Source organism: Taudactylus pleione, unplaced genomic scaffold, assembly GCF_031769625.1.
Source record: "Taudactylus pleione unplaced genomic scaffold, aTauple2 ptg000803l, whole genome shotgun sequence".
In the NCBI taxonomy this organism is placed as follows: domain Eukaryota; kingdom Metazoa; phylum Chordata; class Amphibia; order Anura; family Myobatrachidae; genus Taudactylus; species Taudactylus pleione.
The window spans coordinates 4191548-4216200 of NW_028285205.1; the positions used below are offsets into that span (position 1 = coordinate 4191548).

General features: G+C 42.9%; 1 protein-coding gene across 1 annotated transcript in view; it reads left to right on the top strand.

The window, feature by feature from the left end:
* Nucleotides 1-23444, top strand: part of ATP9A (ATPase phospholipid transporting 9A) — a 134427-nt gene extending 110983 nt beyond the window's left edge. The window contains exons 21-28 of the mRNA XM_088458051.1: nt 423-567; nt 2109-2173; nt 11889-12044; nt 15663-15727; nt 18490-18598; nt 18697-18754; nt 19807-20010; nt 21656-23444. Coding sequence (XP_088314177.1) covers nt 423-567; nt 2109-2173; nt 11889-12044; nt 15663-15727; nt 18490-18598; nt 18697-18754; nt 19807-20010; nt 21656-21792 — 939 coding nt within the window. The 3' untranslated portion in view covers nt 21793-23444. The remainder of the gene's footprint in view (nt 1-422; nt 568-2108; nt 2174-11888; nt 12045-15662; nt 15728-18489; nt 18599-18696; nt 18755-19806; nt 20011-21655) is intronic.
* Nucleotides 23445-24653: the final 1209 nt, after the last annotated feature.

Genomic DNA, 24653 nt, shown 5'->3' on the forward strand with positions numbered 1-24653 from the left:
ATTTACAAAACTATTTGTTTAGGGCACAGAAATTAGCTGTCAGTCTTGTGTATAACTGATGTCGAGCACATGAAAGCTGCCAGACTGAACAATAGGCTTACAGTATTAGGTAGGTTCAGCCTTTGTGGAGGGATTCGGTTCATCACTTACAAGTTCCTGTACTTTTCATTTTATGCTTATGTTTTACATGTTATACCCAGTGGTAGTATAAATTGTGGTTATATGTGCTTGTATCTTATGTGCATCTGTAACGGGAATGTATCAAACCAGATAATCCTGTCTGCATCTATGTTCTTCATTGCCAGTTTTACTCTTTGTAAATTAAAATCCAATAAATATACACTTTAATTCTGCAACCTTACTCTACAAAGAGATACATGTATGTTCTGTTTAATAAATTTTTTCTTGTTACCGTGAATCAGGTGTGTCTGAAATATTACGAGTACGAGTTTATGGAGCTGGCCTGTCAGTGTCCGGCTGTCGTATGCTGCCGCTGCGCTCCTACACAGAAAGCTCAGATTGTGCGCCTATTGCAGGGACGGACAGGAAAACTCACCTGCGCTGTAGGTACGCAAAGAAACAACTGCAATGTTGAAACTTTGACCCTTCTTTCTATAAACAGCCACGGGGACATTGGTACTGGCCAGGGCAATCAGTCAGATTCTATATATGTGATTTTAGTGCAGGTTAGTAACTGACTGCAAACATTGGATTGTTGTGCTTATAAGGGAAAGAGCCATGTTGTTTTTTCTCTTCTGGTCTCATTGGATTTAGCATATAGGGCCTGATTCACTACGGATTGCAGCTGCGATCATGCACGCAGGTCTGCTGCGAAAATATGCTAATGAATGCAATCGCAAAGCCGTTGTACAGCCAGCATAGATACAACATCGGACCCTCACACAGAATTACAGCAGACCTGACCTTCCTCAGAAATTGCTAACCTCGTTGCAGGCAATGAGTACTCAAGCTGCGTATGCCGTCGCTGTGGCTAATTTATGCACGCCCATGCAACGGTGTTCAAACATACAGGCACGCCTGCATTTCTCCAAACACTCCCCCGTCACCACCCCCAAACGTGACGTCAGTCACTCTGCGATGGCTTTCTTTCTGCCTGAGTGATCACAGTACGATGCTGTGTGGTGCATGCGCAAGTACGCACAATCGGCCGAGGTGCGTATGCTGTCGCAGTTGTGATCCATAATGAATCAGGCCCATAATCTACTTGCAGCTGAGAACAAGAAATTTCTAAAATAAAGTTCCATAAAACCGATTTATTTCTGCATGTGCTCGTAACTACATGCAATTTTATATGCACAGTTGTGAAAATGTAGACATGTGTGTCTTCTAGAACCTAAGGATTTTCAGAACCTAAGGATTTACAGCTGAATGCTCGAGTTCTAGATTTCACAATAACAAGGGCAGTAATCTTTTATTTGCTTTTAATTGACCAATAAACTACCACATAAGACAACCAAAGGAAACAAATCTAATAATTTAAAACTAGGTACAAATGGTGCTTTGCTTTTCAGACCCATCCCTAAGGTGACAACTAGGGATGTGCGAGTGGTGCTGTTGCACAGGGCCCCTGGGGACGGCATCGTTGCTGCCCTATGGCACCTGTGCACCCTGCAGCCAGTAGTACTGCTGCAGAGCCACCCAGAGTGTCCTTAAGATGCTCCATGTGTCATAACATCACAGGTTTAGGGGGCCCTATTCCTGCCCTGCATTCTAACAGCTCAACCAACAACAGTAACTACATGCACATTCCTTCTATCCTCAATACCTTCATCACAAAACACACCTAACACTGTAACATACTAAATATTAGTTTGTACAATATACTGGGTGAATAACCAGTATTAGACCTTCATTACATTAACAGCTCCCATTTTAAAATTGAGCCCTCATAGTAACTGAATAGTCCTGACCTATCTAACATGAAGAAACCATACCAGCTTTCACCATACTGTATATTAATTGGCCCCACTACATTACATTAATACCACTGGTACACCTACAAGAAATGCTGAACCTTATCCTGAAGAACAGGATATCATCTGCTAACTTGCTTCTCTATGAATACTTTGACACTGTTTACCTTCCAGGTGATGGAGGCAATGATGTAAGCATGATCCAGGAAGCAGACTGTGGGGTGGGAGTTGAAGGAAAGGTGAGAACATATTGAGTATTACATTAGTTGTGTACTGCACTATGCAAGTCTACAAATACTGGCAGCTTTTCTACGCTCCAATAGAGCTCATTCTGTAGGCAAATGCATGTACTAGTTGTCCCACATTCTGCTGTGTTCTCATTCCTGGACAGTCAAGTAAATTACCTAAAATGAGGTTGCTTCCTATAGTGTACTGTCTAGACCAGAGCTTCTCAACCTGGGGTACTCACTGTACTGTTTCGAGGTACTTGACATTTTTTTTGTAATGGTGGGGTGGGACCTCCATGCGATGATTAGACACACAGAGAAAGCAATGTCCTAGGGATCTTCAGTTGCATGCATCACAGTAACACAATGAAAAATTGTATCCAAAACTGGACTATAGTTTTATTGGCAATATTAAAATGTTTACAAATTGTAATATGTCAGAAAATATACTGTATGTACAATTCCTTTTATTCATTTTCTTTTAATCTTCTATGTAGCACATTTATTGCTTTTATACATAGCACACCTAAACATCTTATCTAATAGCAATTATATTCAATACAGTGTGTAAACTATTATCATGCTTGTTCCTAGTGGTTCAGAACAATGATTTTAGTTTAGGGCACCTGTGCATGATTACAGAAATCCTGAAAAAATGTTGGATTTGAAAGAAATGCTTTTCTAGAGAATTCAGAACTTCTAGTTGCAATTTAATAAAAAAAAATGTTCTTGGAACTTTCCATAATAACGTTAGTCGACAATTTTAAACCTTTTTTTGACAACATACAGTCAGGTCCATAAATATTGGGACATTGACAGAATTTTCAGATTCTGGCCTCTATTCACCACCACAATGGTTTTGAAATGAAACAAACAAGATGTGCTTTAACTGAAGACTTTCAGATTTAATTTGAGGGTAATTACATCCAAATTGGGTGAACGGTGTAGGAATTACAACAGTTTCAATATGTGCCTCCCACTTTTTAAGGGGCCAAAAGTAATGGGACTATCAACTCAAAAGCTATTTCATAGAAAGGTGTGGGCTATTCCCTCGTTATTTCATTATCAATTAAGCAGGTAAAAGGTCTGGAGTTGATTCTAGGTGTGACATTTGCATTTGGAATCAGTTGCTGTCAACTCTCAATATGAGATCCAAAGAGCTGTCACTATCAGTGAAGCAAGCCATCATTAGGCTGAAAAATCAAAACAAATCCATCAGAGAGATAGCAAAAACATTAGGTGTGGTCAAATCAACTGTTTGGAACATTCCTAAAAAGAAAGAATGCATCAGAGAGCTCAGCAACACCAAAAGACCCGGAAGACCACGGAAAACAACTGTGATGGATGACAAAAGAATTATTTCCCTGGTGAAGAAAAACCCCTTCACAACAGTTGGCCAAATCAAGAACACTCTCCAGGAGGTAGGTGTATATGTGTCAAAGTCAACAATCAAGGGAAGACTTCACAAGAGTGAATATAGAGGGTTCACCACAAGATGCAAACCATTGGTGAGCCACAAAAACAGGAAGACCAGATTAGAGTATGCCAAACAACATCTAAAAAAGCCATTACAGTTCTGGAACAACATCCTATGGACAGATGAGACAAATATCAACTTGTACCAGAGTGATGGGAAGAGAAGAGAAGGAAAGGAACTGCTCATGATTCAAAACATACCACCTCATCAGTGAAGCATGGTGGTGGTAGTGTCATGGCGTGGGCATGTATGGCTGCCAATGGAACTGGTTCCCTTGCATTTATTGATGATGTGACTGCTGACAAAAGCAGCAGAATGAATTCTGAAGTGTTTCGGGCAATATTATATGCTCATATTCAGTCAAATGCTTCAGAACTCATTGGACGGCGCTTCACAGTGCAGATGGACAATGACCCAAAGCATACTGCAAAAGCAACCAAAGAGTTTTTTAAGGCTAAAAAGTGGAATGTTATGCAATGGCCAAGTCAATCCCCTGACCTGAATCCGATTGAGCATGCATTTCACTTGATGAAGACAAAACTGAAGGGCAAATGCCCCAAGAACAAGCAGGAACTGAAGACATTTGCAGTAGAGGCCTGGCAGAGCATCACCAGGGATGAAACCCAGCATTTGGTGATGTCTATGCGTTCCAGACTTCAGGCTGTAATTGCCTGCAAAGGATTTGCAACAAAGTATTAAAAAGTGAAAGTTAGATTTAGGATTGTTTAGTTTGTCCCATTACTTTTGGCCCCTTAAAAAGTGGGAGGCACATATAGAAACTAGGGGTGTGCACCGGCCACTTTTCGTGTTTTGGTTTTGGATCTGGATCTTTCTTCGTGTTTTGGATCTGGATTTGTTTTTGCCAAAACCACCCTTCCGTGTTTTGGGTTCTGGGTTTTGTGTTTTGGATCTGTATTTTTTTTAAAAAAAGCATAAAAACAGCTAAAATCACAGAATTTGTTGGTTTCTCTGCTCCTATGCTATTATTAACCTCAATAACCTTAATTTCCACTCATTTCCAGTCTATTCTGAACACCTCACACCTCACAATAGTGTTTTTATGTCCAAAAGGTTGCACCGAGGTAGCTGGATGACTATGCTAAGCGACACGAGTGGGCGGCACAAACACGTGACCCATCTAGGAGTGACACTGCAGTGGCAGACAGGATGGCAGTTTGAAAAACTAGGCCCCAAACTGTACATAATGCAAAGAAAAAAAAGAAGTGCAAGATGGAATTGTCCTTGGGCCCTCCCACCCACCCTTATGTTGTATAAACAGGACATGCACACTTTAACAAATCAATCATTTCAGCGCCAGGGTCTGCCACACAACTGTGGCTGAAATGATTGGTTCGTTTGGGCCCCCACAAAACAAGCTGGCAATTAATGTGTCCCTGCACAAACTGGCTCTACGGAGGCAAGATGTCATCCTCATCCTCCTCATCCACCGATTCCTCACCCTCTTCAGTGTGTACATCCTCATCCTCACAAAGTATTAACTCGTCCCCACTTGAATCCACCACCACAGGTCCCTCTGTACCTTCTGGAGGCTGGTCTCCCTGGAAGAGCTGATAATTCATTTTGATGAACATCATCTTCTCCACATTCTGTGGAAGCAACCTCCTACGCCTTTCGCTGACAAGGTTCCCGGCTGCACTAAACACTCTTTCGGAGTACACACTGGAGGGGGGGCAACTCAGGTAAAATAGAGCCAGCTTGTACAGGGGCCTCCAAATTGCCTCTTTTTCCTGCCAGTACAGGTATGGACTGTCTGACATGCCTACTTGGATGCTGTCACCGATGTAATCCTCCACCATTCTGTCAATGGTGACAGTATCATATGCAGTGACAGTAGACATGTCAGAAATTGTTGCCAGGTCCTTCAGTCCGGACCTGATGTCCAAACTTGGTCCTGCCTGCCCTGCATCACCGCCAGCGGGTTGCTTAGGATAAGTTTTTTCCTGGCAGCCCCAGTTGCGGGAGAAAATGAAGAAGGAGCTGTTGACGTGTCACGTTCCGCTTCAGCTGACAGTGTGTTCACCAGCAGGTCTTTGCACCTCTGCAGGCTTGTGTCGGCCGGAAAGAGAGACACCACATAGGCTTTAAACCTAGGATCAAGCACGGTGGCCAAAATGTAGTGGTCTGATTTCAACAGATTGACCACCCTGGAATCCTGGCAAAGCGAATGAAGGGCTTCATCCACAAGTCCCACATGCCGAGCGGAATCGCTCCATCTTAGCTCCTCCTTCACTTTCTCCAGCTGCTTCTGCAAAAGCCTGATGAGGGGAATGACCTGACTCAAGCTGGCTGTGTCTGAACTGACTTCACGTGTGGCAAGTTCGAAGGGCTGGAGAACCTTGCACAACACGGAAATCATTCTCCACTGCGCTTGAGTCAGGTGCATACCCCCTCCTTTGCCTATGTCATAAGTGGATGTATAGGCTTGTATGGCCTTTTGCTGCTCCTCCATCCTCTGAAGCATATAGAGGGTTGAGTTCCACCGCGTCACAACCTCTTGCTTCAGGTGATGGCGGGGCAGGTTCAAGAGTGTTTGCTGGCGCTCCAGTCTTCGGCACGCAGTCGCTGAATGGCGAAAGTGGCCAGAAATTTTTCGGGCCACCCAAAGCGTCTCCTGCACGCCCCTGTCGCTTTTCAGAAAATTCTGCACCACCAAGTTTATTGTGTGAGCAAAACATGGGACGTGCTGGAATTTGCCCAGATGTAATGCCCGCACAATATTGGTGGCGTTGTCAGATATCACAAATCCCCAGGAGAGTCTAAGTGGGGTAAGCCACTGGGCGATGATTTCCCTCAGTTTCTCTAAGAGGTTGTCGGCGGTGTGCCTCTTACTGAAACCGGTGATACACAGCGTAGCCTGCCTTGTAACGAGCTGGCGTTTCTGAGATGCTGCTACTGGTGACGCTGCTGCTGTTGCTGCGTAAGGTGATACATCTACCCAGTGGGCTGTCACAGTCATATAGTCCTTAGTCTGCCCTGTTCCACTTGTCCACATGTCCGTGGTTAAGTGGACATTGTGTACAACGGCATTTTTCAGGACACTGAGGACACTTTTTCTGACGTTTCTGTACAGTCTCGGTATCGCCTGCCTAGTGAAGTGGAATCTAGACGGGATTTGGAACCGGGGACACACTACCTCCATCAATTGTCTAAATCCCACTGCACTAATGGCGGATACCGGACGCACGTCTAATACCAACATAGCAGTCAAGGCCTCAGTTATACGTTTTGCTTCAGGATGACTGCTGTCGTACTTCATCCTCCTCGCTAAGGACTGTTGGAGGGTCAATTGTTTAGTAAAAGTAGTGGTGTTCCTACTTCCTCTCTGGGATGATGAACGACTCCCAGCAGCAGCAACAGCAGTAGGCGTAGCAATGCAGGATCCTCCAGAGGAATCCCGGATAGGAGAGTCAGTCATGCCAGTGACATGGCCTGCAGGACTACTTCCGATCCTGACTAAGGAGGAAATTGACGAGGAGGGAGTTGACGGTGTGGTTTGCAGGCGCTTGGATACAACAGGACAACGGGATTTAGGTGTCCCTGGACTGCTTACGGTCTTAGCCAAAGTTTCTGAACTTGACAGTAACTTTTTATGAATGCGCTGCAGGTGCCGTATAAGGGAGGATGTTCCTAGGTGGTTGACGTCCCTACCCCTACTTATTTCACCTTTACATATGGTACATATGGCAAGACAGTTGTTGTCCGGATTTGGATAGAAATATTGCCAGACCAAAGAGGTGGAATGTTTGGTCTTCTGCCCAGGCATGATCGTGATGGGCTTTTTCATCCCACGGACAACAACTGTCTCCCCCGGAGCCTGATTTAAACAAACCACATCACCATCAGAATCCTCCTCGCCAACTTCCTCCTCAGCGCCAGCTACACCAGTATCCTCATCCTGTTGTACTTCAACAGTGACATCTTCAATTTGCATATCAGCAAGTGGACTGTGGGTGCTCCTTTCAGCACTTGCAGGGGGCGTGCAAATGGTGGAAAGAGCCACCTCTTCCCGTCCAGTGCTGGGAAGGTCAGGCATCGCAACCACCACCACACTTGGACTCTCCTTGGGGATTTGTGATATCTTCTTAGAAAGCACAGTTCTTCGCTGTGCTTTTGCCAGCTTAACTCTTTTGATTTTTTTTGTGGGAGGAGGGCTTCCATCGTCATGTGAAGCTGAACCACTAGTCATGAACATACTAGGGATCGACCTTAGCCGTTCCTTGCCACTCCGTGTCGTAAATGGCATATTGGCAAGTTTACGTTTCTCTTCAGCTGATTTAAATGTCTTTTTCAAGGTCATTTTCCTGAACTTTGCCATTTGGGATTGTATGTGCCCTCTACTATGACATTGGGCATCGGCCTTGGCAGACGACGTTGATGGCATGTTATCGTCTATGTCATGACTAGTGGCAGCAGCTTCAGCACTAGGAGGAAGTGGTTCTTGATCTTTCTCTATTTTATTTTTATCGGAGAAAGTTTGGTCCTCCATTTATGTTATATCGATTTGATATATACGTGCGGCTAAACACAGAAAATAATTTTTTTTTTGGTTTGGACTGGAGTGTACTTTCGGGGGTTACAGCACCCTTAACGGTCAAGCCAGCCGGCCCTTTACTTATGACACAGGCGCACGCTTGGCACTACTTTGTTGATGCACGTGCGGCTACTGCGCACACAATTCACAAACACAGAAAATAATTTTTTTTTTGGTTTGGACTGGAGTGTACTTTCGGGGGTTACAGCACCCTTAACGGTCAAGCCAGCCGGGCCTTTACTTATGACACAGGCGCACGCTTGGCACTACTTTGTTGATGCACGTGCGGCTACTGCGCACACAATTCACAAACACAGAAAATAATTTTTTTTTTGGTTTGGACTGGAGTGTACTTTCGGGGGTTACAGCACCCTTAACGGTCAAGCCAGCCGGCCCTTTACTTATGACACAGGCGCACGCTTGGCACTACTTTGTGAATTGTGTGCGCAGTAGCCGCACGTGCATCAACAAACACAGAAAATATTTTTTTTTTTGGTTTGGACTGGAGTGTACTTTCGGGGGTTACAGCACCCTTAACGGTCAAGCCAGCCGGCCCTTTACTTATGACACAGGCGCACGCTTGGCACTACTTTGTTGATGCACGTGCGGCTACTGCGCACACAATTCACAAACACAGAAAATTATTTTTTTTTTGGTTTGGACTGGAGTGTACTTTCGGGGGTTACAGCACCCTTGAACGGTCAAGCCAGCCGGCCCTTTACTTATGACACAGGCGCACGCTTGGCACTACTTTGTTGATGCACGTGCGGCTACTGCGCACACAATTCACAAACACAGAAAATATTTTTTTTTTTGGTTTGGACTGGAGTGTACTTTCGGGGGTTACAGCACCCTTAACGGTCAAGCCAGCCGGCCCTTTACTTATGACACAGGCGCACGCTTGGCACTACTTTGTTGATGCACGTGCGGCTACTGCGCACACAATTCACAAACACAGAAAATAATTTTTTTTTTGGTTTGGACTGGAGTGTACTTTCGGGGGTTACAGCACCCTTAACGGTCAAGCCAGCCGGCCCTTTACTTATGACACAGGCGCACGCTTGGCACTACTTTGTTGATGCACGTGCGGCTACTGCGCACACAATTCACAAACACAGAAATATATTATTTTTTTAGCACTTGGGGGGAGCACCCCCTGGACAACACTACAGCACCTCTTTAGGACTGGGACACTGCACAGGACTTTGGAGTGGACACAGCCCCTATGGAGAACTGACTGCACAACACAGTCCAGCCAGCCCCTATGGACTTTGAAGTAGTGGACACAGCCCCTATTAACAACAGCAGCACAACACAGCCAGCCCCTATGGACTTTGAAGTAGTGGACAACAGCAGCACTACACTACACTACACTACACAGCCCTAACTCCCACCCTCCCTCTTCACTGTCCACAGCCGAGTGAGAAAATGGCGCCGACGTGGGTACCTTATATAGGATCCAAAACCCGCGAGACTCGGAAGGCGGGATGATGACGTTTTGCCTCGATTTCAGATCCGAGTCAGGCGGGAAAAGTCGAGCCTGATTCGGATCGGACTCGGATCGGGGGGGCTCGGGGGGGTTCGGATTTCAGAAATCCGAACCCGCTCACCCCTAATAGAAACCATTGTAATTCCTACACCGTTCACCTGATTTGGATGTAATTACCCTCAAATTAAATCTGAAAGTCTGCAGTTAAATCACATCTTGTTTGTTTCATTCCAAAGCCATTGTGGTGGTGAATAGAGGCCAAAATCTGAAAATTCTGTCAATGTCCCAATATTTATGGACCTGACTGTAAATGAAATCGGGCAAATTTTTACTAGATCTTCCACACTGAACACTAATTTGGAAGAAAAACGTTCAGAACATATCAAGTTTTTATATTGTAGTCTTGTTTTGTTGTACATTAACTAAATGGCTTAAAGGAGGGATAATGCTGGAAAAACAGTCACATTTGATAACAAAAAGCATTTTAAGGACACATATGTAAATAATAAAAAAATCCCTACAAAAAGGGGTGTGGATAAATTAGATCAGCAAATGCTGATCGGGCAGCCCAGCAGTAACTCCCACCTGGCGGCTGCAGGGAGGAGTAGACACCAGGGAAATGTAAATGAACCAGCCCTCAGCCACCCAGGGTATACCTGGCGGCTGTTCAGAGGAGCAATAAGTTTTATAAATAGATGTTATTGGCCTAATTCAATAAAAAAAAGAAAATTTGAACAGTTTTTGGAAAAAATTATTAGCCCGTTAAGTGGTTAACACAGATGTGGTTGGCTTGGAAATATTACGTGGTTTCACGTAATGATTTAGCAATTGCAAACAATATGTATTGTTATCGCTCTACATGTACCCCGGAAAGATAGTGTCCAATTTTATAAATAAATTCAACACAGAAAGGGACATAGGGCCTGATTCAGAGGCGCTCGCTGTGAATCAGGGCAGATTTAAAAAAAAAAAAATCCGCCTCCAGGCCGCTCGCATAGCTGTGGGTGGCCACAAGCGGTCACTGAAAAATGGGGGGGTGTCAACATGACAAACCACGGTTTCTTGTCACTCTGGGAACATTCCACTCCATATGCACCTTAATGGCCCCTGTAGTAGTGCCCCTTATGCAATGTCCCCAGTAGTGGTCCCCATTATGCAGTGCCCCCAGTAATGCCCCTAATACAGTGCCCCCAGTAGTGGTCCCCATTATGTAGTGCCCCTTACATCCGTCCTACAAGCCCACTCGGCACTATAGGAGAGACGCCCTTCACCCACTGCGGGAGCATGAAGGCGGAGCTCATGAGTGAGCTCCGGCCGTGGGTGCAGCAGCCAATGAGAGTTTGTCTGACTCTCATTGGCTACTTAAAAAAACAAACCGCCGCCGGGTAGTAGGAGTGTACTACCCGGTGACGGCGGTGGTGTGTTTGTTTTACTGTGTAGTGCAGACAACACTCAGGGGGTGATTCAGACCCGGTCGTTAGCGCCGATGCGCTCGGACCGGGTCGATGGCCCCCCACAGAGCATGCGCATGACGGCGCCGTTGTGTGCATGCGTGAGACCCGCTACGACCGACAGCGCCGGTCGTAGCGGGTCTCGATTCAAGGGGGGCGAGCTGTCGATGTTGATTGACAGCTCGCCCCATTTGGAAGGCAGGCCAGGGGGGTGGCAGCCCAAACGGGGGCGTTCCCATGGGAACGCCTACCGTTTGGGGGCGGCCCCACTGATATCACTAGTGATGTCAGTGGAGAGCTTCCGGCTCAGAGCCGAAAGCTCTCCGGGGCTTACAACAAGGGAGACCCTACCCTAGGGTCTCATTGTAAGCCCCGATGGTCGCGACCATCGCGACCATCACCTTAGGCGGTCGTAAGGCTGTGGGTGTTAACCCACAGCCTTACCACCGCAAAGGAGGACGTCTTGAAAATTCAAGACATCCTCCCCTCATTCAGACCGACCGCACGCTCACCTCAATGTGGTCCGCACTACACTGACTGAAACAGACCTGAACTGTGGCACGAGCCCTGGCCGACCCCCCCCCCTAGTTACGCTGATATAGGCTTAGTTATTGTTTAGATAATTCCATTCTCCCCTTCTGAGACAGAATAATTATTTTGTAGTGTAAGTTGTCAGGATCGCCACGATGTTTATAGACTGTCACTGAACCATGAACAGCTGTGTACAGACTGTATCTTATTTTGCTTTTGGGTTTCAGGAAGGGAAACAAGCATCGCTGGCTGCAGATTTCTCAGTCACACAGTTTAAACACCTGGGCCGTCTCCTGATGGTACATGGGCGGAACAGCTACAAGAGATCGGCCGGCCTGAGCCAGTTTGTTATTCACCGGAGTCTCTGTATCAGTACAATGCAGGTATGGAAAGCTATGTAACTACTGTAGTGTAATTGTAGGCCTATATAGCTTGTTTTTTGGCACCAGTATAACGTAATGGCATTATTCCTATTACCCTACAATATTGGTGTTTTAACTCTGAGATTTCATATTGATATTTTAGCATGACTGACCACATCTGTACCAAGTGGCTATCCCATCTCCAGATAGCTCCAAGTGGTAAAATCAAAGTGTGCTTATAACTGTTTTATATTTCTGAAATTATGAATAATTCTAAACCATTTCTGGAACTCAGGGCTAGTATAACCCATAGTACTTTGTATTCACTTATAGATATAAACCTTTTTTTTATCCATTTGCTCTCGTCTTAAGTGTGTATAAAACAGCTTTGGGATTAAAAGATGAACAGGAAGGAATCTGATATTTGACACCACGTTTCATATTTAAAGACCACTTTGTTTTAAGGCCCCATACATCAGCAATCAATTGTGGCAATTCTGCAATTTGCAATTGATTGTGTATAAAAACCTGCAATGTATGGGCTTCACAGATCGTAGATTGCAACCAAAAAGTGATTGGAATTGTTAAATCAAATTTCACAGATGGATTGGGGCTGTAGATTTCTAGTGTATGATCAGCAGATTTGCAGACCGTTACCAGTAAAATGATGGGCCTTTCAAGATTGGCAGATCTGTGTTTGCTGCAATCGATCTGCAAATCACTGAAAAAGATCTGTAATGTATGGGCTCAGATTGCTAGATTGGGAAATCCTAAAATCGGGCAATAAATCTTCAAATTGTTCAATTGTCGTTTCAGATTGCTGATGTATGGGGGCCTTTAGTCATTGGTATGGCTATATGTTTGAAATCCTTTAATAAAGCATTCTGTGGCTGATTTACCAGGTGAAATAAAGGCTTAAAGTCAGCCAGTCACAGAACCTGTGTAATTCATGTGTCCCAGTTTAAAGGCCTAGTATGGTAAATATAAAAATAAAATAATTTAAATAGAACCATATTCTACAAGACAATTTTTTTAAACTTAAATTGTGACATATGTTTTTAAAAATGGCAATTGGCACGGATTTGTTATTGGGAGTTAGCGCAGATCCTCCACAAATAGCTGTAAACAGAAGGAAATGGTACAATTGAGGTGATGACTAATATGGTTTAATAGAAGGAAATTCTCGTTTCAAACAATGTTCTACAAAATAAACAAACAGGCGCTGAGCTGGATGTGAGCGTACTGGGAGCTGCGGAGCTTTTTCTGCAATAGACGCCAAGTGCTGCGTTTTTGTGCCTGTGACCTTACCGATTTTCTGCTAGTGATCGCTTTTATGGATTATATTTCTGGCTGTTGTGTATTGTTACAATGCCTTTACGGCATAATGTCCTACTACTGATCTGTCAGAGGTCCACTGTATTATGGTTTCAATTTCTTTGTGTGGCTCTGGTTGGTAACAGGTATTTTTATGATAACATGGCACTACACCAGTGGCTCTCATACTATGTCCTCAGGACCCCACAGAGTTCATGTTTTTCAGGTCACCCAGCAGGTGCACAGGTGTATTCATTACTCACTGACACATTTTAAAAGCTTCATAGGTGGAGCTAATTATAAAGTTTTCGGAGTTTGCCTGTAAGGACAAATGCCATCTTCAGATGGCGCTTGTTCTCTGTGCCCCGCTCCTTCCTGTGGACAGAAGTTCCTGGGATCAGAGCGGATCCCTCCGCCACATCCCCAGAGGCAAAGGTAAGTACTTCTGTAGCAGTGTTACTAATTGTGGTAACAGCTGTTTTCCAGAGTAGCTGTCCCCGCACCGGAACAATGATGAAATGCTCCGGTGATGAGTATCCCTCGCGGCGAGGATGAATAGACTCCTGTGTGTGTATAGTGCTACTGGTACAGAACACAAAGCTAAAGTGCATACCTGTTATCTGTGCTTTGTGCCTGCCCCAGAGTATGTATAAGGAATGGAATAGACAGAATAGTGGGCACATTTAATTATTAACACATCTGTTCTTTCCAGTATATTATTTAAACAAACAATTTATACACTAGCTCCAATATATATATATATATATATATATATATATATATATATATATATATATATATATATATAATATAGTGTTTCTGGGGAGATATAATTTTTTTTTACATTTTATATCCTGCCCCTGATTGGTGCTCTTCACTGATCTTGATGATGCTCTTGTTTGGAAATGCACAAACCAACAGTGGGACAGACGTCTGACAAACATATATTATTTTTAAGTGCTTTAAAACTATTTAACTGTACACAGATGGAGTCCAACCATTAGTCTCCACTTTCATTACAATATTTTTTTATTGGCTAGAGGAAAAAAAATAAAATAAATTTGACTAAAAGAGGTAAGAAAATTGTGAACACACACACTGGGAAAATGAAGACTTTTTTTTTTGTATGAAGCAGTAATTGGCGTAATGAAATAAGCCATTGTTTATTACTCATCATATATTTAGAAAAGTAATTGTATAGTGATGGGAATAAGAAAACATTTTTATCCTCTAATACACGTATAAGCTACAAAGAGGAGGTTCGGCAACATATTTAGACTAACCAACCAGCTTTAACTACATTAATAGTCTTGTCAAGGCCAGCAGCTGGTTGTATTGATAAGAGTGAATACAATCTTAACATTAATAGTATGAAATGAAATTGAATATAATTCCCACCGTGGGATTTCCAGAATTGTAGTAACTGCACAATACACTTTCACCTTATATTTCCTCTCCTGAGAGTATAGTACAAGGCCTCTTTCTTCACTCCGCTCACAATGACCTCAAATAAACTGCTGCTGCTCGTTCTGTAAATGTACAACCTGCTAATGGTGTATATTGTACTAGCAAAATCCAAGTGTTTCACACAATGCTTGCACTGCTTTTAGACTGTGTGAAATATGACCTATTTAAAGCTGTGAGATGAAAACTGCCCTGTACTGTATAAGCCCCCAGGAATACTCAGAAGAACCTCCTCTGAGTGAGGATGATTGTCTTTTTCAATTATTTTTATTTTATTTTTGTACCAGTATGTTCCCATCCTCACTAATGCATCATATCTGCAGGACTACAAATATCACTGAATCTTATCCGTACAAAATTAAAAAATTGTTTCATAATGTATGATATTGACCAGCTTAAAAAAAACAGACACACAGTAAAACATAAAGAAGAAAGATGTAGAATGATAAAACAGTCTGGTCCATGTGCCTTCACACATCCAGGATTGCATCTACCTAAACCAGTGGTTCTCAACCGTCATGTTTTGAGGATTTCGGTCTGTGGAAGAAGGTAGGATAATTATTGACTGAGCAACATAGATGAACTCGCTACATTATTAAAGAGAACCTGAAAACCTGTTGGTGGTACTTGAGGACACAGACGTAATTGTACTTCTGCACTTCCTAAAAAATATAAATATACGGCACCATCAGCTTACCACTAATAGGTAGAGAATGATCCCACTTGTTAGACAGAGATGAAGACCACAGAGCTGACCATTCACATAATAATAGCTGATCTGTAGGAATAGACGGGGTGGACAGAGTAAAGGGTTAAATTATGACAACGGCAGAAGTAATCATGTACCTGGTGTCGTTACAGGCCGTCTTCTCATCTGTGTTTTACTTCGCCTCTGTTCCCCTGTACCAAGGATTCCTCATCATTGGGTATGTACACCTTTTTGTGACTTTTGTGTTGGATGGGACTGGCAGCGCCAAAAAAGTGCTGGCTCTGGGAAGTGGATGCTTCGGGCGGCTCTGCAGTGGAGCGCCGTTCCGGGACCCCTGCAGGCCACATTCAGGTGCCGTGGAGCAATGACAGTGCCGTTACCAGGGCCCTGCACCCTGTGCGACGGCATGGGTCACACACCCTAGTTACGGCCTAGTTAGAGAGCAATAGTTATCTCACAGATATAAGGGTCATTTAATATTGACATTATCAGTGAAAAATACCATACTGTAGTTCAAATTGTAATGGTTATTAATGTATAAGACAGTATCCATTCCTATTGCACCTGCTTTGGTAGCCAGCATCCGCACTGAATTGTTCTATGTAAATAATACAATTTGTTTCATGTCCAGTATTGTGAAGGCCATAGGAGTAGCAGCTTATTATTTTCTACTCTCTATGCCGCCCTTCCTGACTGGCCATGTACAGTATCACGGTTTGCGGCGAGGCCACTCCACCCTACTCACTATTTTCAAAGAGTGTAGCCCTTAGAATCTGGGGCCCCTGTGGGCCTGTATGATGTAATCAGGATAATGAATGGGTGAAGGCCAAACCCTCCCTAACTCGCACTCTTATTGTGCTGTGGTATTTCTATCAGGAAAAGCCAAACTAGTGAGTCAGACAGAACTAAGAAAAGATTAATTGTCTCTACCCACTTTTTGTTTATAAACCAAGGGATTTTACTCAGAATCAGACCTATGAAATGTTGTCCTGTTTCTTAGGGGCTGAGTGGCATTCGCGTTAATCGCAAAGAATCGTCTTTCCGTATAAAAGTGATAGTTGGATAACTGATCCTGGATAGTATAAAGAACCGTTATTGTGACCACTCGCACAGCTGAAGATAATTAGGGCTGAATTCAATAAGCCGCGAAAAGCTGAGATCAGCGAAAAGTTTTCGCTGATGCACGGTTTTCACCTGTTTTCAAAGTATCGCCGTATTCAATTCCAGGACTAAGAGAAAATTCCATAGGCAAAAACAGGCGAAAAAGTTTCTCCAGCAAAAGGCAGGAGAAAAGAAGTGCAAACTCCATATATATATATATCTTAATTCACCCCAAAAAAGACGTCCATTTTTAGGGCGAAAATGTAAAAAGAGTGGGAAAATGGGTCTAAAGTACTGAGTCAGGTATTTGGGGTGCTGTATGGATGGGTCAGATGTTTTTAGGATTGCAGGTGGCTGCAGCAGGTGTATTTTTTTTTTTTTAAATTTAAAGCTACACTTTATAGACATCAAAATATACTAGTACCCATTTTAATGTACCCCCAATTTAACTACAGCAATTAATGCTTTCCATCAATTTTCCACACTTAAGCAAATATTCATATAACAGCCCTTTGACTCAATTTAAGTACCCTAATTACTTTTTTCTAGGGCTATTAATACACTTCTATATTGATTCCCCGGGTGAGTTAGTCTTTATTGGGGGTACAGACTCTCCCTCCCCTCCAAAAAAATTAAACTGAACTTTTCGCTAGTTCCGCTATTTGCTGCATTCACCAACATGCGTTTTTGCCTATTTTACAATTGCATAGGACAAAAAGTGGGTGCACGCATTGAGTAAGCAGTCGAAAACTTCACCTCAAAACACGCGAATGAGGCAAAAACACGCGGCTATTTGAATTCGGACCTTAGACTGTAAACAAAATAAACATTACACAAGTAATAAGTGAAAGCTACATACAAGGCAGTGATAACATAACCAAATGCCAGAATTGCTTACTTGTTATTAAAGGTACAAAAAGACGTAAACACAGTATAGTATATCTGTACTGTGATTACTAAACTGACTACAACAGAACACCACTGGCATTATTGTATAACTAATGATATACAACATTGTTATTTAATAAGCCATTTTTTAATGTACACTTTTAATAGTCGTATTAACGGATAGCCACTGTCTAATAACATGAGAGAGGCTGATACAGTAGGCATTCTAGCAATGTAAAAAGAAATATATATGTTTAAGAAGGTTTTATTTAACTTTTCAAACAAGGTCACTGGGAGAGGCACAGAATAGAAACGGGAGGGTGGGGTCAGTTAAGCTGGTTACACACCTATACAATCGTCTGACTGCTTAAAACACTCCTGCAACTGTCGGATTGGTAGGTTACATATTATGGGCAGTTTAATATTTTAAATGCCAACCTCCCTATCCCATAGAGCACAGGTTCTCAAACTCTGTTTTCGGGAACCCTAAACGGTGCATGTTTTGCAGGTGTCTTCACAGAATCACAAGTGTAATAATTAGCTCCACCTGTGGATCTTTTCAAATGTGTCAGTGAGTAAAGAATACACCTGTGCACCCGAGGAGCGAGTTTGAGAATCACTGCCATAGAGGAACGTACATACTGAGCTATTTCTAGCACTGGGTCAGGGGATCAAGCTGGGTGCCCGTTATTTGACTGATCCGAAGTGTTTAACCTAATCAGCAGAGTGATTGCAAAGGTGTGTACCCAGCTTAAGGCAGGCAGAAGGCAAACCAGACTCTGGTTCTATGAAACAAATGGTATGAAAAAGTAAGAGGGTCACATTATAAGCTAGAGGAAGGATGAGACTCAAAATGTGCAGACCAAGCGCTCCAGATATTCAGTGTTCCTACTCTTAATGCAAGGAAGATGATATAAATTAAATAAATCCCAGTACGACATGACTCTTAATTAAAAATCATGATCTAATAGGAGTTTTTTTTTCCTGCAGATATTCTACAATATACACAATGTTCCCAGTGTTCTCCCTTGTCCTTGATAAAGATGTAAAGTCAGAAGTGGCTATGTTGTATCCTGAGCTGTACAAGGATCTTCTTAAGGTTAGTGTGTGTTCCTTATGTGGGATTTCTGTGTGAGCAGTGCAGGAGTAAAGGCATACTGTGTCTTCACACTAACTACTACTCTCCCCTCTTTCCAGGGACGGCCGCTGTCCTACAAAACATTTCTTATTTGGGTACTGATTAGTATTTACCAAGGTAAGTTTTGGGGCCAGATTCCAGAATTTGCTCTGTAATTATAGCTATATTCACGCAATTAATCCAGGAGATGTTATATTGGTACAAATGGACTCTACAATGCTTTTCCTCTGATGTGACGCCAGTAACTCTGCTAAGGACACACACTGCTGAGCAAACCAGGAGCCTGGCATAGCAATGATCAAGTGTTTGACAATGTATTGGAAATCTGTGCTAACATCTAGCAAGAAAAGAAATTAAAAAACAATGGGGGTGATTCAGCCTCAGACGTATCAGCTATCGCAGCTGCTAACATGGCAGCAGCTGCGATAGCACTGTTATAGTAATGCAGGAGGAGGAGTCAAGCCTTCTGCATGCATTACTTGGATCATCTGCGTGATCCTCTGCCGCCATGGGGTCACTGAAGCCGGCGAGCGCAGTTGCGCAAGAGGCCAGGATATCTCAGCTAGTCGACTGAGATCTTGGCCTCTTCCCTTCCCCCCCCAACGGCAACAACATGCCTCCGTTTTGGAAAACGGATGGTGTCGCCGCCCCCTCCCCACTCAGAAATGGCAGCAGACTGTCGATCACTGCCGGACTGTGTGCAGGATCGCAGATCTGTACTTCACATGGGCCGTACGGGTCCTGCGCCAGCGCAGAGCACTTACAATTGGAGATGTGCGCTAACCATCGGGTTAGCGTACATCTCTGAATCAGCCCCAATGTCCATTATATTGAACTAACACCAGCAAAGCCCAACAGGATATTTGGGGCCGAGGTTAGATGTTAATGTGATTGGCTACTTCTTGGTGCACCAAGAACAGAACACCCCCATCATTATTACTGTGGGGGTTGCAGAATGCCATTAGATTTTAGGATAAATTTGCTAGGCTGCCTGAAGATGATGCAGCCACTGGCATCCTTTACATGAGGCTGGGCATCAGCAGGCAGAAATACTGTCCAGCTCTCACTCTGTGATGCTGCCCCATTCCTTACACTCAGATTGCACTAAGGCTATGATGAGTTCTGCTCAATATTCAGCTGTACAAATAACTATGCCCTTCTCTCTCCAGGAAGCATCATCATGTACGGTGCTCTGCTGCTCTTTGAATCCGAGTTTGTCCACATTGTGGCTATCTCCTTCACATCACTGATCCTCACAGAACTGCTAATGGTGGCACTGACCATCCAGACCTGGCACTGGCTGATGATTGTGGGCGAGCTTCTTAGTCTCTCCTGTTACATTGCCTCCCTCGTATTTCTACACGAGTTCATAGGTAAGAAATGTCTGTAGTACATAATGACTATTCTCTAATCCTCTCATGGCCTAACATACAATAGCTTTAAATTATTGTGTGGTTTGTTTACTATAACATACATGACTGACAGATAACCCATGATCACAGGACAATTGGATTACTTCTGTTCTGTTCTCACTGGGCCCAGAAGCTGGAGACTGGATTCATGTGTGTAACATAAATTTAGGTGGCTCAGACTGAAATCTTTACATTTATACTAACATGCTGATGAAATATGTGCGATTGTGAATACACAGAAGGTAATTTATGTAGTACAAATCTTCAATTGCAGTGTGGAAAAGCAGATGTAGTCCCATAAGTAAGCCTTGTGCTTCATCTGTTGACATGCGCAAAATAAATCATCTAGGCCAGAGGTTCCCCGACTCTGTCCTCAAGGCACCCTAACTATCCACGTTTAAAGGATAACTGTGCTTGGGCATAGGTGACTTAATTAGTACTTCAGTCTCTTGATTTCACAGTCTGTGCTCAACCATGGATATCCTTAAAACCTGGACCGTTAGTGTGCCTTAAGGACGGAGTTTGGGAACCTATGATCTAGGCAAATAAGGGGTGAAAAATGCACTATTAAGATGTACAAACACAAAGTATAAAACTTGTGGACAAATATGAAGAGCATCACTACACTGAAAATTACATAGAGGACCATACTTTAGCCCAGGGGTCTTTAACCTTTGGTCCTCCAGCTGCTGTGGAACTACACATCCAAGCATGCCCTGCCACCGTTTTGCTATAACAGGATGCTAAAACTGTGGCAGGGCATTCTGGGATCTGTAGTTCCACAGCAGCTGGCCAAAGGTTGAAGACCCCTGCTTTAGCCCATATCCCCACCTGGGATTATCAGCACCCCCCACCCCGCTAATTTATCACAGAACACTCATATTGACCAGACCGTCTTTACACACAGCTGAACTATCTTAGACATAAGGGGGAAATTCAATGCAGTACAATGGATGCAATTTGTCGTTGTGGAATGACAAATCTCTCCCATCTACATTGCAAGTTTTGACGTGCGGTGGAAACCTAGCTATGTAACACGGCGATGAACGGTGGCACATCTCCAGCAATTGAATTCCTTCCATCCAATCTCATCCCCTATGTCCTCCCAATCACCCCCCTTTCTAAGGATCTTCTCCATCCCTTTGCCCTGATTCTCCTCATGAACCCCCCCTTATCAACACACCTTCATAATCTCCCCTTTATCACTACAATAAATAAATCCTTCATGCACAGTAGCCATCAACCAGTCAATGTTACACCATTATTAACCTGCCGTCTTATTGGTACACCCTTAGGGGGAGATTTAATTAAGTGAGAAGTTCTGCAGGAGCCTTGCACAATCTCTGCAGCCTGTTACTGGTGCCAAGCGATGTTTTCTATACTACATTAGTCACAATGTACGCAGAAGCACATCACATAAGGCTCCTATGGGACCTTACGCTTATTTGCCCTATTAGTATGAAGGCAGCTGCACTGTGATTGGCTGAGGAAAGTTCGCTCAGTGAGTGTAAGAGTGTAGAGCAATTGAGGAACAGAAACTGCTCTATCCCTGTGCATCACTTCTAAATAACCATTGATTTGAATCCATGTTCTGTATGTGTTGCAGATGTTTACTTCATTACCACTCTGTCCTTCTTGTGGAAAGTGACTGCGATTACACTGGTCAGCTGTCTCCCCCTCTACGTCCTGAAATATCTGAGAAGGAAATTCTCTCCCCCCAACTACTCCAAGTTAACATCCTAGAATCCCACTGTAACTGTGGTAACCACTAAATGAACGCTTGATGCTGCTTTTTTTTTTGACAAGTGAATAATAAAAGGAAGTTTACTTCTGAACTTAAGGATTTGGAAAATGATCAATGGTTTATGATCATTCCTCAAAGGGAACAAATGATACAGGGTCATCTGACTTGAGTACTACTGGATATATTTGGCTCTTTGCTGTACTGCAGAAAAATAAAAAGCTTGAAGACGGCCACTTATGGATATCCTCTACTCTGCTTGTATACTTGTGACTGGAATCCATAGGTGTATGTAAACTCCGTTATAACTCGACCATGTGAGATACATAAGGGACCATTGTATTTGAACTAAGGAAGCTGGCACTTGCAAGTACTGTACATCTGTGAATATACATTAATCTGCTCTTTGTGAGCAAGATGGTGAAGTAATTGCTCTTGTGCCCTTGAATGTTCAAAAAATATACGTGTGCTCTTACTAATAGCAGTCATGTACTGTAACTCTATTAGAGAAGCTCTCTAATCCTTCCTCTTTATCTGGCCAATAATGATCCCATTGTCCAATATGGCATGTCCTTTCACGGGTGCCGCCACCATGTCAGTAGTAGCATATAACAGCTTGTACATTAACAATGCACTTTTCTTCATCATTTCTTTTAATCCTTGGCTGTGACATCCTGACTTACACAGAAAACTAGTTATTGGCTTTCAAGCAGGAATAACCTGGTCTTATGTAATGAATCCTCTACATTCGGCACCTGCTGTTGATCGCTCCACTATTTCCATGACATTAGATGCTGGTACATGTAGGAATGATACAGTGACAACCAAAAGCTCTATACATACATATATACACACACTACGAGAGAATGGGACAATGCTTCATCCTATCTAAATACAAAATGTTGCACGTGAAAGCCCCCTCCCCCATTTATTCTATTACAGAGTGCCAAACTGTATACTTTGCCAATATCTCAAAAAGTGTTAATAATGTAATTTACAATCACGTGGCTTTATTTTGCATGTTTCCCGTGTTCTGTTACTGCATGTGATCATATGCTGGAAATATCAAACTATGGAATCTGTACATTCTGGAAAAGACCGTAAGCTGACAAATCATTGTCAAGATGCAGAACCCTCACCCTCTGCAGATATTGCATGGTTCATAGATCCCATGATGCAAGAACATCTGTATGCAGAAACCTGTAGTACACCCTGCTCCAATTACCATTACTATTCAGTTTTTCTGGCCTTTGTCCCTGTTAAAACAACTTGTGTCTCACCTAAAGTACTAATCAGAACATCCATTGTCCAACAGTTATCATGAGTTGGAGACAATGGCAGAACGACAGAGGGCGCGATACCTCTAACTGTAAAGTAGGACCCAGCTACTACTGACCCTTCAATAATGACCATTTTTTATTAGAATTGACTACAATTATGTTTCTAGATTTCTTTTACATTTTGTGCAATATTGCTGTAGAGTACATTTTAATTCAGGTGTCCTGGTGTTTGCATTATATTGTGTTGCTGATGATTTTGTAACAAGATGTATATAATTATAATGTATTTCATGAACTTCTTTATTTATTCTGTGGAGTTAATTATAACACCCACCTCAAAATTTAAAACTGATCCATAAGGAAATAAAATACATTTCTGCAGATATGCCTCTTGTTTTTACTTAGAGTCCACAAAAAAAGCTGCAAAAATATGTATGAGGGCACCAAATACTTATCTTTGCCCATTAGGTGGCACTCAAGAGCCAGTCTCTCTCACTGAATGAAGGATTTGTAGAACCAGGAAGCCCCAGAGTTCCCAACTGTCCCAAGCTCAGGCCCAGTGGTCAGTCTGGTTTACACATCTTGCTCATTTGTGTGATCCCAGAAAATGTTGACCTCTTGTCAATATCTAATAGGATTACGTTGAGAACCCAAACTCCTATCCTTTAAGAGTGAAAGGAAGGATACTTATCTTCCCAATGACTGGGGTGCAGACATGCACAAGAAAGCAGTTACAGATTAACATAATGCCAGTTCTCAAATAAGTCTCGGGGCAAGATCCATTATATAAAGACCTGGGAAAGTAACAATTTTCTGAAGCTGGAACCACTGAATTATATACGTAAAGCTAAACTAGAAATAATGTATGTGCGTTACTAACTAAAGAGATGTGTATCATAAGCTATAAATCTCTTTCCTGCCTGTGAATGTATGAGCAGATTAATGGCTGGCTCTTCTTCCTGTCTGAAGTTGTCAGGAGAAACCATAGACTGGAATTGTGACAGTGTAATAGCCAGCTCCCCTCAAAAACGTGATAAAAAAATGTAATTTACTGGAATTAGTTGACCAAAATAAAATACAGTTCTCCTGACCAATGCCCTGCGAATTTGGAGAGTAGCTGATGCATGTACCTGCTCGGCCTTCTTCCCAGTAGAAGGAGCTTTGATAACCTAAAGGCCCATCTGAGCATTAGAGGTCCTTTTGTTCAAACCATTACAAGCATCTAACCAAATGGTGTGACTTAGATTTTACTTTAGGTCTCCCAGATCTACCTCAAATTAAAATGTTTAACTAGATTCTAAACTCTAATTGCTACATGTAAATTACAGGTTTCTCATGTGATACTATAACTGTTCTCATACATGCTCATGTGGACTATAGTATAGACTGTAGAGCAGTAATTCTTAACCCACAACTGAACCAAAGAAACCTGTTTATGCCTATGTAGTAGGTCCACTCTGGGCTTGCAAATAGTTGTGGAGCCTGCCCTGCTACCCATTATTGTACCTTAACTACTTTTTATGGCAGTAGTCCGATCTATAGGTTATAAAAATCATAAAGGGCACAGTCGTGCCCTTATATTA